The sequence below is a fragment of the Mustelus asterias genome, chromosome 18 (genome assembly GCF_964213995.1).
Source record: "Mustelus asterias chromosome 18, sMusAst1.hap1.1, whole genome shotgun sequence".
In the NCBI taxonomy this organism is placed as follows: domain Eukaryota; kingdom Metazoa; phylum Chordata; class Chondrichthyes; order Carcharhiniformes; family Triakidae; genus Mustelus; species Mustelus asterias.
Window position 1 is genome coordinate 33,598,705 of NC_135818.1, and position 16,541 is coordinate 33,615,245.

General features: G+C 41.2%; 1 protein-coding gene across 9 annotated transcripts in view; it reads right to left on the reverse strand.

Moving 5' to 3' along the window:
* Positions 1-16,541, reverse strand: part of heatr5a (HEAT repeat containing 5a) — a 196,638-nt gene that overhangs the window by 153,280 nt on the left and 26,817 nt on the right. For all 9 annotated transcript variants that reach the window (XM_078233685.1, XM_078233687.1, XM_078233681.1 and 6 more), the window contains 4 exons: positions 14,098-14,269; positions 8,426-8,583; positions 6,813-7,062; positions 5,458-5,613 (listed from right to left, as the gene is read on the reverse strand). In XM_078233685.1, the coding sequence (XP_078089811.1) occupies positions 5,458-5,613; positions 6,813-7,062; positions 8,426-8,583; positions 14,098-14,269 (736 nt within the window). The remainder of the gene's footprint in view (positions 1-5,457; positions 5,614-6,812; positions 7,063-8,425; positions 8,584-14,097; positions 14,270-16,541) is intronic.

Below are 16,541 nucleotides of genomic sequence, written 5' to 3' on the forward strand. Positions count from 1 at the left end.
TAACACACCGTACGCCTTCTTAACAACCCTATCAACCTGGGTGCCAACGTTCAGGGATCTATGCACATGGACACCCAGATCCCTCTGTGCATTCACACTACCAAGTAACTTACCATTAACCCAGTACTCTGTATTCCTGTTACTCCTTCCAAAGTGAATCACCTCACACTTTTCCACATTAAACTCCATTTGCCACCTCTCAGCCCAACTCTGCAGCTTATCTATGTCCCTCTGTAACCTGCCACTTCCCTCCGCACTGTCTACAACTCCACCAACTTTTGTGTCATCCGCAAATTTACTAATCCATCCTTCCACGCCCTCATCCAAGTCATTAATAAAAATGACAAACAGCAGTGGCCCCAAAACAGATCCTTGTGGTACACCACTAGTAACTGAACCCCAGGATGAATATTTCCCATCAACCACCAACCTTTGTTTTCTTACAGCTAGCCAATTCCTGATCCAAACCACTAAATCACCCTCAATCCCTTGTGTCCGTATTTTCTGCAAAAGCTTAGCATGGGGAACCTTATCAAACGCTTTGCTGAAATCCATATACACCACATCAACCGCTTTACCCTCATCCACCTCTTTGGTCACCTTATCAAAGAACTCAATAAGGTTTGTGAGGCACGACCTACCCTTCACAAAACCATGCTGACTATCCCTAATCAAATTATTCCTTTCTAGGTGATTATAAATCCTATCTCTTATAATCCTTTCCAATACTTTGCCCACAACAGAAGTAAGGCTCACCGGTCTATAATTACCAGGGTTGTCCCTACTCCCCTTCCTGAACAAGGGGACAACATTTGCTATCCTCCAGTCTTCTAGCACTGTTCCTGTAGACAATGACGACACAAAGATCAAAGCCAAAGGCTCTGCAATCTCCTCTCTAGCCTCCCAGAGAATCCTAGGATAAATCCCATCCGGCCCAGGGGACTTTTCTATTTTTACCCTTTCCAGAATTGCTAACACCTCCTCCTTATAGAACATAGAACAGTACAGCACAGAACAGGCCCTTCGGCCCACGTTGTTGTGCCGAGCTTTGTCTGAAACCCAGATCAAGCTATTTCCTTCCTATCATCCCGAAGTACTCCATGTGCCTATCCAATAGCTTCTTAAATGTTCCTAAAGTTTCTGACTCCACTATCCCTGCAGGCAGTCCATTCCACACCCCAACCACTCTCTGCGTAAAGAACCTACCTCGGACATCCTTCCTATATCTCCCACCATGAACCCTATAGTTATGCCCCCTTGTAATAGCTCCATCCAACCGAGGAAATAGTCTTTGAAAGTTCACTCTATCTATCCCCCTCATCATCTTATAAACCTCTATCAAGTCTCCTCTCAACCTCCTCCGCTCCAAAGAGAAAAGCCCAAGTTCCCTCAACCTTTCCCCATAAGACCTACCCTCCAAACCAGGCAGCATCCTGGTAAATCTCCTCTGCACTCTTTCCAGTGTCTCCACATCCTTCTTATAGTGAGGTGACCAGAACTGCACACAATATTCCAAATGTCGTCTCACCTAGGTCCTGTACAGTTGCAGCATAACCCCACGGCTCTTAAACTCCAACCCCCTGTTAATGATCGCCAACACACTATAGGCCTTCTTCACGGCTCTATCCACTTGAGTGGCAACCTTCAGAGATCTATGGATATGAACCCCAAGATCTCTCTGTTCCTCCACATTCTTCAGAACCCTACCTTTGACCCTGTAATCCACATTTAAATTTGTCCTACCAAAATGAATCAGCTCGCATTTGTCAGGGTTAAACTCCATTTGTCATTTTTCAGCCCAGCTCTGCATCCTATCTATATCTCTTTGCAGCCTACAACAGCCCTCCACCTCATCCACTACTCCACCAATCTTGGTGTCATCAGCAAATTTACTGATCCACCCTTCAGCCCCCTCCTCCAAGTCATTTATAAAAATCACAAAGAGCAGAGGACCAAGCACTGATCCCTGTGGCACTCCGCTGGTCACCAGTTTCCAGTCCGAAAATTTTCCACCCACCACCACCCTCTGTTTTCTGTTAGATAGCCAGTTACCTATCCAATCGGCCAAACTTCCCTCTATCCCACACATCCTTACTTTCTTCATAAGCCGACCATGGGGGACTTTATCAAACGCCTTACTAAAATCCATGTATATGACATCAGCTGCACTACCTTCATCTACATACTGAGTTACCTCCTCAAAAAATTCTATCAAATTTGTGAGGCAAAACTTGCCCTTCACAAATCCGTGCTGACTATCCCGGATTAAGCTGCATCTTTCTAAATGGTCGTAAATCCTATCCCTGAGGACCTTTTCCATCAACTTACCGACCACCGAAGAAAGACTAACCGGCCTATAATTACCAGGGTCATTTCTATTCCCTTTCTTAAACAGAGGAACCACATTCGCCACTCTCCAGTCCTCTGGCACCACCCCCGTGGACAGTGAGGACGCAAAGATCAATGCCAAAGGCTCTGCTATCTCATCCCTTGCCTCCCAAAGACTCCTAGGATATATTTCATCAGGCCCAGGGGACTTATCAACTTTCAGTTTCTTCAAAATTGCTAGTACATCTTCCCTCCGAACATCTACTTCCTCCAGCCTATCAGCCTGTGACACCCTCTCTTCCTCAAAAACATGGCCCCTCTCCTTGGTGAACGCTGAAGAAAAGTATTCATTCATCACCTCTCCTATCTCTCCTGACTCCATGCACAAATTCCCACTGCCGTCCTTGACCGGCCCCAACCTCACCCTGGTCATTCTTTTATTCCTCACATAAGAGTAAAAGCCTTGGGGTTTTCCTTGATCCGACCTGCCAAGGACTTCTCATGCCCCCTCCTAGCTCTCTAAGCCCCTTTTTCAGCTCATTTCTTGCTAACTTGTAACCCTCCATCGAGCCAACTGAACCTTGTTTTCTCAACCTTACATATGCTTCCTTCTTCCTCTTGACAAGACATTCCACCTCTTTTGTGAACCATGGTTCCCTCACTCAGCCATTTCCTCTCTGCCTGGCAGGGACATACCTATCAAGGACACGCAGTATTTGTTCCTTGAAAAAGTTCCACTTTTAATTAGTGCCTTTCCCTGACAATTTTTGTTCCCATCCTATGCTTCCTAATTCCCGCCTGATTGCATCATAATTACCTCTCCCCCAATTGTAAACTATGCCCTACCGCATGGCCCTCTCCTTCTCCATTGCAATAACAAAAGACACCGAATTGTGGTCACTATCTCCAAAGTGCTCTCCCACAACCAAATCCAACACTTGGCCCGGTTCATTTCCCATTACCAAATCCAATGTGGCCTCACCTCTTGTTGGCTTATCCACATATTGTGTCAGGAACCCCTCCTGCACACACTGCACAAAAACTGCCCCATCCGAACTATTCGACCTATAAAGGTTCCAATCAATATTTGGAAAGTTAAAGTCCCCCATGACAACTACCCTGTGACCTCCACACCTATCCATAATCTGCTTAGCAATTTCTTGCTCCACATTTCTATTACTATTTGGGGGCCTATAGTAAACTCCTAACAACGTGACCGCTCCTTTCCTATTCCTAACCTCTGCCCATATTACCTGTGGGCAGATCCCCTTCGAAATGCCTTTCTGCAGCCCTTACACTTATGAACATCAATCCCATCCAGTCCAACAGCCTGCATCTCAGTACTCCCCTCAACAACACTGTCCCTCTCCAGTGTGAATACCGACGAAAAATATTCATTTAGTGCCTCTCCTATCTCTTCAGACTCCATGCACAACTTCCCACTCCTGTCCTTGACTGGCCCTAATCTTACCCTAGTCATTCTTTTACTCCTGACATACCTATAGAAAGCTTTAGGGTTTTCCTTGATCCTACCCGCCAAAGACTTCTCATGTCCCCTCCTGGCTCTTAACTCTTTCTTTAGGTCCTTCCTGGCTAACTTGTAACTCTCAAGCGCCCTAACTGAGCCTTCACGTCTCATCTTAACATAAGTCTCCTTCTTCCTCTTCACAAGAGATTCAACCTCCTTAGTAAACCATGAGGATGGCTTTAAATTGTCCACAAAAATTAGTTCCAGTAATTAAATATGAATATAATAAGTAATGTAGTAAGAAGTTTGACAACACCAGGTTAAAGTCCAACAGGTTTATTTGGTAGCAAAAGCCACACAAGCTTTCGAGGCTCTGAGCCCCTTCTTCAGGTGAGTGGGAATTCTGTTCACAAACAGAACTTATAAAGACACAGACTCAATTTACATGAATAATGGTTGGAATGCGAATACTTACAACTAATCCAGTCTTTAAGAAACAAAACAATGGGAGTGGAGAGAGCATCAAGACAGGCTAAAAAGATGTGTATTGTCTCCAGACAAGACAGCCAGTGAAACTCTGCAGGTCCACGCAACTGTGGGAGTTACAAATAGTGTGACATAAATCCAATATCCCGGTTGAGGCCGTCCTTGTGTGTGCGGAACTTGGCTATCAGTTTCTGCTCAGCGACTCTGCGCTGTCGTGTGTCGCGAAGGCCGCCTTGGAGAACGCTTACCCGAATATCAGAGGCCGAATGCCCGTGACCGCTGAAGTGCTCCCCAACATGTAATTGGGTTTATGTCACACTATTTGTAACTCCCACAGTTGCGTGGACCTGCAGAGTTTCACTGGCTGTCTTGTCTGGAGACAATACACATCTTTTTAGCCTGTCTTGATGCTCTCTCCACTCCCATTGTTTTGTTTCTTAAAGACTGGATTAGTTGTAAGTATTCGCATTCCAACCATTATTCATGTAAATTGAGTCTGTGTCTTTATAAGTTCTGTTTGTGAACAGAATTCCCACTCACCTGAAGAAGGGGCTCAGAGCCTCGAAAGCTTGTGTGGCTTTTGCTACCAAATAAACCTGTTGGACTTTAACCTGGTGTTGTCAAACTTCTTACTGTGTTTACCCCAGTCCAACGCCGGCATCTCCACATTATAATAAGTAATGACAGAGAGAGTTGGAAAAGGTAATAAATAATAGAGTGGCATGAACGAATTTTATACCAGCTTGGAATAAATATCTTCATGGTGATAAAATCAGAATTAAGTTTAGTGCAAGGCAAGACAGCTTCTTGATACATTGTTTTATTGATCCCACTCAGGAAATTTCATACATACACTAGTTTCTTGCAGTACAGCAATATATGCAAATCATGGAATTTATTTTGGGATGAGTGACCATATAGTTCCATTCAATCAGCACCGGCAAGGACCTGGTCAAATATTGTGACATCAGTCAAGCAAAAAACTTCAACTTAACAAAAAGCAAACTCAATGCCATTTCCACATTCTCTAATGTAAAAAGTGAAATCTTTGCAAAAACATTAATGTTCAGATGAAAATGTTGGACAACACCAACTTCAGCTAAGATTTAATGGTATGAGATTTACTAACAGACCAACAGGCATTCACCTTCATACAGAAATTCTTGTCACATTACCTATGGTGGAATCTTGAAGCAGTGGGGCAGCAGTAGAACCAAGGCCCTGTACTAGGCTGCCCAACTCTTGTAGGGCACAGACAAGCACATGTTGACTGGCAGACACATCCATTGTACCCATCTTCGTCTCGATATTACTGTCACTCATTGCAGCATCTGGCAATAAAGATAAAAATTCAAAATATTGTAGAAACCAAAGGATCATATCACACAAAACATGTCTGCTCTTTTTAAAAAGAATTTACAACACGTGGGTGTTGATAGCGAGACCAGCATTTGTTGCCTATCCCTAGTTGCCTTTGAGAGGGTATTGGTGGGCTGCCTTCTTAAACATCTGCAGTCCATGAGGTGTGGGTACACCCACTGTGCTGTTAAGGAGGGGATTCAGGATTTTGACCCAGTGACAGTGAAGGAACATATTTCCCAATCAGGATGTGAATGAGCTGGAGGGGCACCTCCAGGTGGTGGTGTTCTCACACTTGAAATGTGATAATGTATCCATATTATTTATGGATAAAAAAAGAGACAAGTTCAACAGCTCAAACAATCCAGTGAATTGAAAATCTGAACCTTAACATTTTTACAATTTACTCAGCTGATGTCTATGTTTTCATTTTTCTTGCTTGACTGAAGCATTGGTATTTCTGTTGAACAATCAAATATCGAACTTTAGTGAAAGACAAAATATAGTAAGAGGGACCCAATCAGAGCAAAGAAATCTTAAGGATACAGCTAAGTAAAAGTTGGATATTCAAACAGTATGCAAAATATATAAGGTGAGGTATTGATTTTACAATTAAGTTCTATACATTATCCCATGTAAAAATTAAAGCAACATGGGACGAAAATAAAAATAATTCAGTGAAAATTTAGGGGGAAGTCAGTGGCCTCCTGACAATGTCACCAGCGGGGTAATCCAGAGACCCAGCCTATTGCTCTGGAGATACGGGTTCAAATCTCACCACGGCTGGTGGAATTTAAATTCAATTAATAAATTTAGTCTTCATAATGGTAGCTATATAACTATTAATTGTAAAACTCATCTGGCTCACTGATGTCCTTTAGGGAAGGAAATCTGCCATCCTTACCTAATCTGGTCTACGTGACTCCAGACCTACAACAACGTGGTTGACTAACTGCCATACAGATATTATCAAGAGCAGTATATGAAGCACAAAATTATGTAATTGAGAAGCAGTCACTACGTAGAGCCGGAATATCAGTAGTAGGAGTCACAATAAATGTATCAAACTGAATATCGAAGTGTATATGTTCATGTATAAAAATACATCTTTGACATTCAGGCAATTCTTGGTTGACATGAACATTCACCTGGATTAGTTCTGGTTTCATACCTACAGCTTTCTTCTGTTTATCCACAGCCTGACAGATCTCTTTAGCTGCAGCAATCTGAGCTTTCTCTCCAAGCAGATTTCCGACTGAGGCTCGAAGGATAAATGAAACACAATGGCGACAACATATGGCATCGATCTGAGTCTGAGTAGCTTTTGGGTGGGACACCAACTCCAAAATATGTGCAAGTAGGGCAGCAAAATTCTGTTCCAACCATTGACCGCCCAGTGTAGAAACAAAAACAACATAGGCCTAAAAAAGAATCAGTGAAAATGATAACTTCTAATTTTATTACCCAACAAAATATATTTGAGTAATGTTACACAAAGCCATTAATTACTTCTTTCCATCACTCATGTGGGGTGTTATCTTAAAATCATTGAATATTACATAACATGAAAATTGGTTACATGTAGCTCAGTTCTGTTACATTTGTTCATGGTGTGATGCCTTTTGACTCAGAAATAGTTATCACAAGGAAAATTTGCAATTACTTAAAAATGTTAAGATTGCACAGACAGAACACATTAACTGGACAGTATTGCTTGTGGAGAATCAGCTATGTCCTTGAAGGAAGAAACTAGAATTCTACCTTGGGAAGATCTGAGTTTGGAAGAACTTTTGGCTGGAAACATTGGCCATACAAGTGGAGTGGATTGCCTAGAAACTCTATTTGAGTCTTTGTGGTATCTGCTATATATTGTATAATTAATAGTTCATTCCAACTGTGATTTGCCCATTTTAGGTTTAAAAGGAAGGAATGATATGATTTACTGTCACATGTATTCGTATACAGTGAAAAGGATTGTTTCTTGCACGCTATACAGACAAAGTATACCATTCATAGAGAAGGAAAGGAGGGAGTGCAGTATGTAGTGTTACAATCATGAATAGGGTGTAGAGAAAGATGAACTTAATGCAAGGTAGGTCCATTCAAAAGTCTGATGGCAGCAGGGAAGAAGCTGTCCTCGAGTCGGTTGGTATGTGACCTCAGACTTTTGTATCTTTTTCCTGTCGGAAGAAGGTGGGAGTGTGTGTGTCCGGGGTGCATGGAGTCCTTAATTATGCTGGTTGCTTTTCCAAGACAGCGGGAAGTGTAGACAGAGTCAATGGATGGGAGGCTGGTTTGCGTGATGGATTGGGCTACCCTCACAACCCTTTGTAGTTGCTTGCGGTCTTGGGCACAGCAGGAGTGATATGGCCCAGAGCCTTTGGTTTGCCGAGTGCACTCAACCATTTCTTGATGTCACATTGAGTGAATCAAATTGGCTGAAGACTAGCATCTCGGCTGATGAATCATTTGCTGAAAATTTGATTTGAAACCAACCACAAAATCATGCCCTAGCTTCCATCAATCTTAATGAAAGACCTCTAAAGTGAGGAAGTTGATGACAAGCAAGCAGCTTAAAGGGAGAATGTTCCAGGCTTGTGACAATAGTATCTCAGAAAGCAAATTTTCATTCAATTATTTAAAAATATTCTAGAGATTCCTATATAACATTCATCAACCACATTTGATACTTTGATGTATAAAAATAATCAGATGTTCAAATGATAAAAACAAACCACTGCACGCATTAATTCTCAAAGGCAAAATTCAAATGTAATTTCTAACCTGAGTTACTCCAATTCTAATATCCCGGTTCACAGAGCTGCCTCCTTTTAGCATCTCTCCACTGACACGCAAGAAACCACTGCCTCCTCGCAGGAAGCCAGAAGCTAGCAAGTCCATTACTTCCTCCAGTGAGGTTTTACGAACAACCTGCCTTGAACCTGAGAGATAAGTGAACAGACGTTAATTAAAAAAGGACTAAACTCGTATGCTATCACACACAGCAGATATTTTTCCAGCGTATTTCTAGCTTATTGAATAGGGAAGGTTGAATCTATGATAATAGAGAGACTCCGTGCAAAACATGTTGGTCAATACTAAGACACTAGAATTCAAATTCTGGTTTCAGGAGTTACAATCTCCAGAGAGACTGATCAAAATTTTAAAAAAAGGAATCCCTCACAAAGCCAACAGGAAAAAATCCAATGGACAAGATTTAACTTCTTAAAACTTTTACTGTAACAAACCAACTATCAACAACATACAAGAACACAAGAAATCAGAATAGTAGACCATCTAGCCGGTTAGGCCTGCTTTTTTAAAAATTAGTGTCACAAGTAGGCTTATGTTAACACTGCAATGAAGTTACTGTGAAAATCCCCTAGTCGCCACACGCCGGTGTATGTTCGGGTACACTGAGGGAGAATTTAGCATGGTCAATGGACCTAACCTTGCTCTGCCATTTAATAAAATCCTGATATTGGGCTTCAACTCCATTTTCCCACCTGTTCACCATATCCCTTAATTCTGAGACATCTAAAAGCAGTTTATCTCAGCCTTAAATATAATCAATGATGGAACATTAACAACGCTTTGGGGTAGAGAATCCCAAAGAGTCACAACTATTCGAGTTAGCTCATTTCTCCTCATCCCAGCCCTAAATAATCAGCCTAAGATTTTGCCCATGTTTTAGACTTCACAAACGGTGAAAAGACTCTCTTGGCATCTCCCCAATCAAGCCCTTTCAGAATTTTATATATATCAAACAGATGGCCTCTCATTTTCTCAACTCCAGGGCATGAGAGCCCAATTTACTTGACCTTTCATCACAGGACAACATCCTCAGCACAGGGACCAATCTAGCGAACCTTTGCTGTACTGCCGACAATGAAACTGCACATAGTATTCCAGATGTGGTCTCACCAATTGTAATTTGATCTCTTTATTCTTGCACTCCAATTCCCTTGCAGTAAAGGCTAACATTTCATTTGCCTTGCTAATTGCTTTCTGCATTCTTTGTATGAGCACATCTCAGCCTTTTTAAACAAAGCATTTACAAGTTTCTCACCTTTTAAAAATATTGAATTTTTCTAAATTGAATAACTTCACACTCCTTACCTGGAACTCGTGCCGGTTAGGTGCATTGGCCATGCTAAATTCTCCCTCGGTGTATCTGAACAGACACCAGATGTGGTGACTAGGGAATTTTCACAGTAATTTCATTGCAATGTTCATGTAAGCCTACTTGTGACACGAATAAACAAACTTGAAAACTTTAGCTACCCATTCATACAACCTGTCCCTATCTCTCTGCAGCCTCCCCACAGCTCCTACACACCCAGCTTGGTGGTATCAGCAAACTTTGATACATTACACTGTCTCTTCATCCAAGTCAGTAATCTAGATTATAAATAGCCGAGGCCCCAGCACTATCCACTGCCTGCCAACTTGAATCGTTCATGCCGACTCTCTGCTTTCTATCCATTCATCAATCCTCTATCCTTGCTAAAATATTCAGCCCTTGGTTTATCTCGTAACCTTTTTTGTGGCACCTAACCAAGTGCCTTTTGGAAATCCAGGTATACTACTGGTTCCCCTTTACCTATCCCAATGGTTACATCCTCAAAAACCTCAAATAAATTTGTCAAACAGGATTTCTCTTTAGTAAGAGCAAATTAATCCGGATACTGGAAGCTGAAACCAAAGAGAAAATGCTGGAAAATCTCAGCAGGTCTGGCAGCATTTGTAAGGAGAAAAAAAAGCTGACATTGAATCCAGATGACTCTTCATCAAAGCTTTGACAAAGGGTCATCTGGACTCGAAACGTCAGCTCTTTTCTCTCCTTACAGATGCTGCCAGACATGCTGAGATTTTCCAGCATTTTCTCTTTTGGTTTCCCTTTAATAAAACCATGTTGACTTGTTCTCATCGTACTATGCTTTTCTAAGTACACTGTTAAGACTTCTTTAACAATAGATACCAGCATTTCACCAACCACTGATGTTAGGTTAACTGGTCAGTAGTTCACGGTTTTCTTTTTCCCTCCCTTTTTGAAAAGCAGAGCCACATTTGTCAATTTCTCTTCTAAATCCAAGGAATTCAGGAAATTCTTTGCTGGGATATTCATTACATCTGTGGTTATCTGTTATAGAACCTTATGGCGTAGGCCATTAGTCCCTGGAAATTTGTCATTTTTTGTTTTCCAAGTTTCCAATACTTTTTCTCTGCTGATATCAATTTCCTCACTCTTTTCAGTCTCAGGTTACCATCTATTTCTGGCACAAAACTTGCATCTGTCACTGCGAAGTCAGACACAGAATACTTGTTCAATGCCTCTTCCATTTCCTCATAATTTCTCCTGTGTCTGTTTTTAACCTCAACATTTACTTTAGCAACCCTCTTCCTTTTTATATATTCATAAAAGTTCTTACGATCGGTTTATATATTAATGACTAGTTTACACATTTATTTTTTCCCTTATCAACTGTTTGGTTGCCATTTGCTTGTATCTAAATTACTCCAGTCCTCAGACTTGTTGCTGTTTTTTGCAACATTACAAGCCTCTTTTTAAATCTAATGCTATTGTGTGCAGTTCTGGTCACCTCACTATAGGAAGGATGTGGAAGCGCTGGAAGGAGTGCAGAGGAGATTTACCAGGATGCTGCCTGGTTTGGAGGGTAGGTCATATGAGGAAAGGTTGAGGGAGCTAGGGCTGTTCTCTCTGGAGCGGAGGAGGCTGAGGGGAGACTTAATAGAGGTGTATAAAATGATGAAGGGGATAGATAGAGTGAACGTTCAAAGACTATTTCCTCGGGTGGATGGAGCTATTACAAGGGGGCATAACTATAGGGTTCGTGGTGGGAGATGCAGGACGGATATCAGAGGTAGGTTCTTTACGCAGAGAGTGGTTGGGGTGTGGAATGGACTGCCTGCAGTGATAGTGGAGTCAGACACTTTAGAAACATTTAAGCGGTTATTGGATAGGCACATGGAGCACACCAGGATGATAGGGAGTGGGATAGCTTGATCTTGGTTTCAGATAAAGCTCGGCACAACATCGTGGGCCGAAGGGCCTGTTCTGTGCTGTACTGTTCTATGTTCTATGTTCTATGTTCTAACTTCCTGAGTGAGCCACAGATGGGTCTGTCTTGTTGAGTTTTTGTTTTTTCATGGAATATATCTTTGTTGGACATTTTGAATGATTTCTTTAAATGATTCTCTCTGGTCATTTACAGCCATATCTTTTAATCAATTTACCCAGTTAATCACATCAAGTTCTCCTCTCATACCTATGTATCTGGCTTTAATTTTAGGACTTTTGTTTGCGATTAGAATATGTCACTTGCAAACTTGGTATGGAATTGTTATTTCCCTATGGCATAATAACCCTCCTTCAAATTATTATTTACTATGACATAATAACCCTCCTTCAAAACCCAGTACTCGATCTGAGATGCGTAGGTCAGAGGGATTAGTGGGTAAAATATATAGGGATAAGAGGGTAGGGCCTGGGTGGGATTGCGGTCGGTGCAGACTCGGTGGGCCAAATGGCCTCTTTCTGTACTGTAGGGTTTCTATGGTTTCTATCTTGTGGACACTTGAAGCACTCAAATAAAGAATCTTTAATATCTCCTAGCTCCTCAAGCTGTCTTAGATCATTCCTGGTTCTACCTCGATAGTTGGTTCCCACGTGAAACACAGGCCTTTCAGTGTTTGGTCCTTTTCAACTGTATAACACTTACAGTAACAGTCTCTGCTCTGTTCTCAGAGCCCCCACTCCTTTAAACACTCCAGAATCTGTTCTAAAACTGCCAAACAAAAATCTACACCAGAGAGAGGACATTGCTCATTTTCTCCCACCCGGATTGTGTGTTCTGAACTGCCAAACAGAAAATAGTGGTCTGAAATTCAACATCGCTACAATTAACTTTATATTTCTCCTTTGCTTCTTAGTTGGTCATCCACTTGGCAACACCTGGTTACATGGATATTTCTTGGAACCTAATGTCATAATCAGGACACTTATAACACTCTTTCAGAATACTCCCCAGCCTACTTTGGTCTTAAAAGGAACACAACACAAAAAGAAAACACATGCTTCCAAAAGCACCCAGGTCATCACACATCTAACCCCAAAATGAAATTGAGAAACTCAGTTCATAAGAATGCCAAACTCAGACCCAAACGTGGGCTTGAATCACAGTAGTATCACCTAACTTTTAAATTCACATAAAATGGGTGAAATAAATTGTGTGCGTGAGGAAACAGTGAGCAAACACACAATTTTGTTCACTGATTAAATATCCATTCAAAGCTGGATTGTAGGACGTACAGACCAACTGCTCACAAGGAGGGAATAATGAATGAGATTCTTCTTCAATGGTACAGTCTACTTCAAACAGAAAAAGTTCCTGGTATTTCAATAGAAGCATATTGAGGCAAAAAATTGGACCCAGAGATATTAGGATGTTGCAAGAGAACGGGTTGAGATACCGGGTTGTTGCAAGAGAAGGGGCTGACTAAAAAAAGTTCCTTGAAGAGGTGACTTTGACGTAGATTATAAAAGGAGAAGAGGATGAAGTGGTGCAGGGCTTTAGGGAAGGAATTCCAGAGCAAGGGTCCTAGACAACTGAATACATGGCTGTCAACAGTAGAGTGAAACGGGTGTCACACAAGAGATTAACATTGGAGGAATTGAAAGCTCTGAGGAGTTTGTCAGGGGATGAAGGTTGTCGAGCTAGAGTCCAGGAAGATCTTGAAGTAATTTTAAATGTAAGAATGATAATTTTAAAACTGAGGCACTGGGGGATTGGGAAACAACATATGGCAGTGAGGCTAAGAGTGATAGCGAGTGGGATTGCATCAGCAGAATGTTACCGGCTAGGAAAGCACTGAAATAGTCAAGTTTGGCAATGGGAAAGGTATGGATGAGTACATTTGTAAATGGGTGTTTCCAATTACAGAATAGTATTGCGAGAAGTTCTGAGGAAACCCACTAAGGACACACAGAACAAGTCATGACAGAGTGCAAGCTGCACTATCAAGAGGACCTGGTTGGGACATATAAGGGTTAAATTGTATTAAAGTTTTAAAACTTCCAGAGAAAGTTTGCAAGTGAAATATTCAGTTTAAAGTTAGACATAGCCGGTTAAAAAAGCAACACCAGACAGAAAGATGCACAATGGATGACTGAAATTGGACAGTTAGATCAGCCACTTTTAAAAAGCATTTTGTTTGGATTACTTCAAGTTCAAGGATACGTTTCCCACTTTCACTAAAATCACTGTTGGCATAACTGCAAGAATTATCAATTTTAATCAGATACATCCAATCAGAAACAAATCTTAAATCTGTTATCTTGTTATATTTATAAAGTGAAATCATATTTCAGAATCCAAACTGGTTCAAGTTAAATTACGACAAAAAAAATTCAACAGTTCAAATATAGCACCTACCTGGATCCTGTTTTGGCACCACGGCTGCAGCCAGAATAGCACCCAGCAATTTTGAAACGGACACACGCACATCATAATTAGAACCTTCGAAGGCTTTAAAGCAAAGTGTAGTAACATTCTCTAATTCTGTGGTCCTCATAAATACAGCTTCATTTTGAAGTTCCAAAAGACACTTAAAAAACAAAAATATTACAATTTCTCAGAATTGGCACTGTAGCAACCATGGTACTATAAAGTCTATTTGGAGCCAGAGGGCACCACTGAAACATATGCCCCAATTCCACTTGGAGTACTGTGTGCAGTTCTGGTCCCCACATTACAGGAAGGATGTGGAGGCTTTGGAGAGGGTGCAGAGGAGGTTTACCAGGATGTTGCCTGGTATGGAGGGGAGATCCTATGAGGAGAGGCTGAGGGATTTGGGATTGTTTTCGCTGGAAAGGCGGCGGCTAAGAGGGGATCTTATTGAAACATATAAGATGATTAGAGGTTTAGATAGGGTGGATAGTGATAGCCTTTTTCCTCTGATGGAGAAATCCAGCACGAGGGGGCATGGCTTTAAATTGAGGGGGGGTAGTTATAGAACCGATGTCAGGGGTAGGTTCTTTACCCAGAGGGTGGTGAGGGATTGGAATGCCCTGCCAGCATCAGTAGTAAATGCGCCTAGTTTGGGGGCGTTTAAGAGATCCGTAGATAGGTTCATGGACGAAAAGAAATTGGTTTAGGTTGGAGGGTCACAGTTTTTTTTTTAACTGGTCGGTGCAACATCGTGGGCCGAAGGGCCTGTTCTGCGCTGTAATATTCTATGTTCTATGTTCTATGTTCTAACTATTTTAATAAACCATTCAATGTCAATGCCTAACTTTACCATATCTCAAAATTTTGGAAAACATCTGCACTTTTTATAAAGGATAACAATACAATTGCACAAGATCAGTTAGGGCAGCTCAAGAACTTATCTTCTCGGTTACAAAATTCAATGTCTGAATGGGAAAGAAAGGTGGGGCTGGAGTGAACATCAACTCCTGCTGCCAAGCAAGGCGGCATCATGTGCACTCACTTGCCTAAGTATAGCCGTTACCCAAGCTGTAAAGGCTTCATGGAGGGAGTTCTTACAAAGCACGGCAAACTCAGTTAGTGATTAATGGGACGCAATCTCAGGGTGCGGGTCTCTGGTCCAACAATGGGTGGTGATTTTTGTCATTTAAAAATTTTTTTTTAGTTAAAATACTGAAGGAGGATATATTAATAGAATGCACAGTTACTAAGAAAGCACACATTAAAGTTTTGCACTAAAGGTCAACTCGTTTCCAGAAATTCACGAGACAGATATACTCAATTTTGGCTATGCATGGGAATTCATAATTAAAAATCTGATGACAAAAATTCAAGGCGAAACAAACCATTTAAAAAGCACAATTACTTTTATCATTTCAAGAACTTAACTTTGAAAATGAGTATTGTAATTTTTTTTCAATTAACTGATTTTGTGGCAAAAGAGACACTTAAGACACCAGCTTCCAAAAAAATGCCGAATTCAGTGACACACGGCAGAGCAGTACTTAAAAGCAGCACTCACTTTAAACATTCACAGACCCTTAACATAGCTATCAGTGCATCTGCACACATGCAGGAAGTGTTCCCTCTTGTGTTGCAGCACAAATAATCACAGCCAGGGGCAAGGGGAGGATGAAATGACGAGAGAACAGGAGGGCAAAAAGCACCGAGGAAGCAGGACCTGAAGCAGCCTGAAGATATTGTGGTCACATTTATCAGCAATGACTACTTTTTTACCAAGCTTTATGATTTTAAATTTTCATCACGCAAAAACCAAAATAATTTTGCATACCTCTTGGTGAAAGGCTACAAAAGCAGCATGGGCAGGGGCTCAGAATCAATCTGTTTTATGCCTAGCCAGGTGAAATTAGGTCACAAGAAAAAAATATTTGGAGGTTTCAAACACAAACAACTACTCAGCCAAATCAATCTTCATCAATGGCTACCCTCCACAAGTGCAAATATTTTTAATTCTTCTTCCTATATCCACACAGCACATGCTATTTACTATCTAAATCTTCAATGTTGACAGTTTCTAGTTCAACTTCTAACCCAAGAATTGAATTCCACAGCCTTTTGTGTGAATAAGTTTATCTGTCCTCTCTCAAGAATCTCTTGGACTTTATCTTGTTCTTACAATCACTTGTTGGCCTCCCTCAGCTTTTTGGGACAGTTTTAACCATGTCTGATCCCCTCATAATTTCAACCAATATATTATCCCATTATCTGTATTATTCAAATGAAAAAGATGTAGTTTGAACATGTCATCAGATTTGTATTTCCTCATACTGGGTGGCATCCTCAGCATGCTTCACAAACAACACTGTACGCCAAGGTCTTGATGTTATCGACAAGTTCATTATTGTTTCTGACGATTAAACCTAGAATTC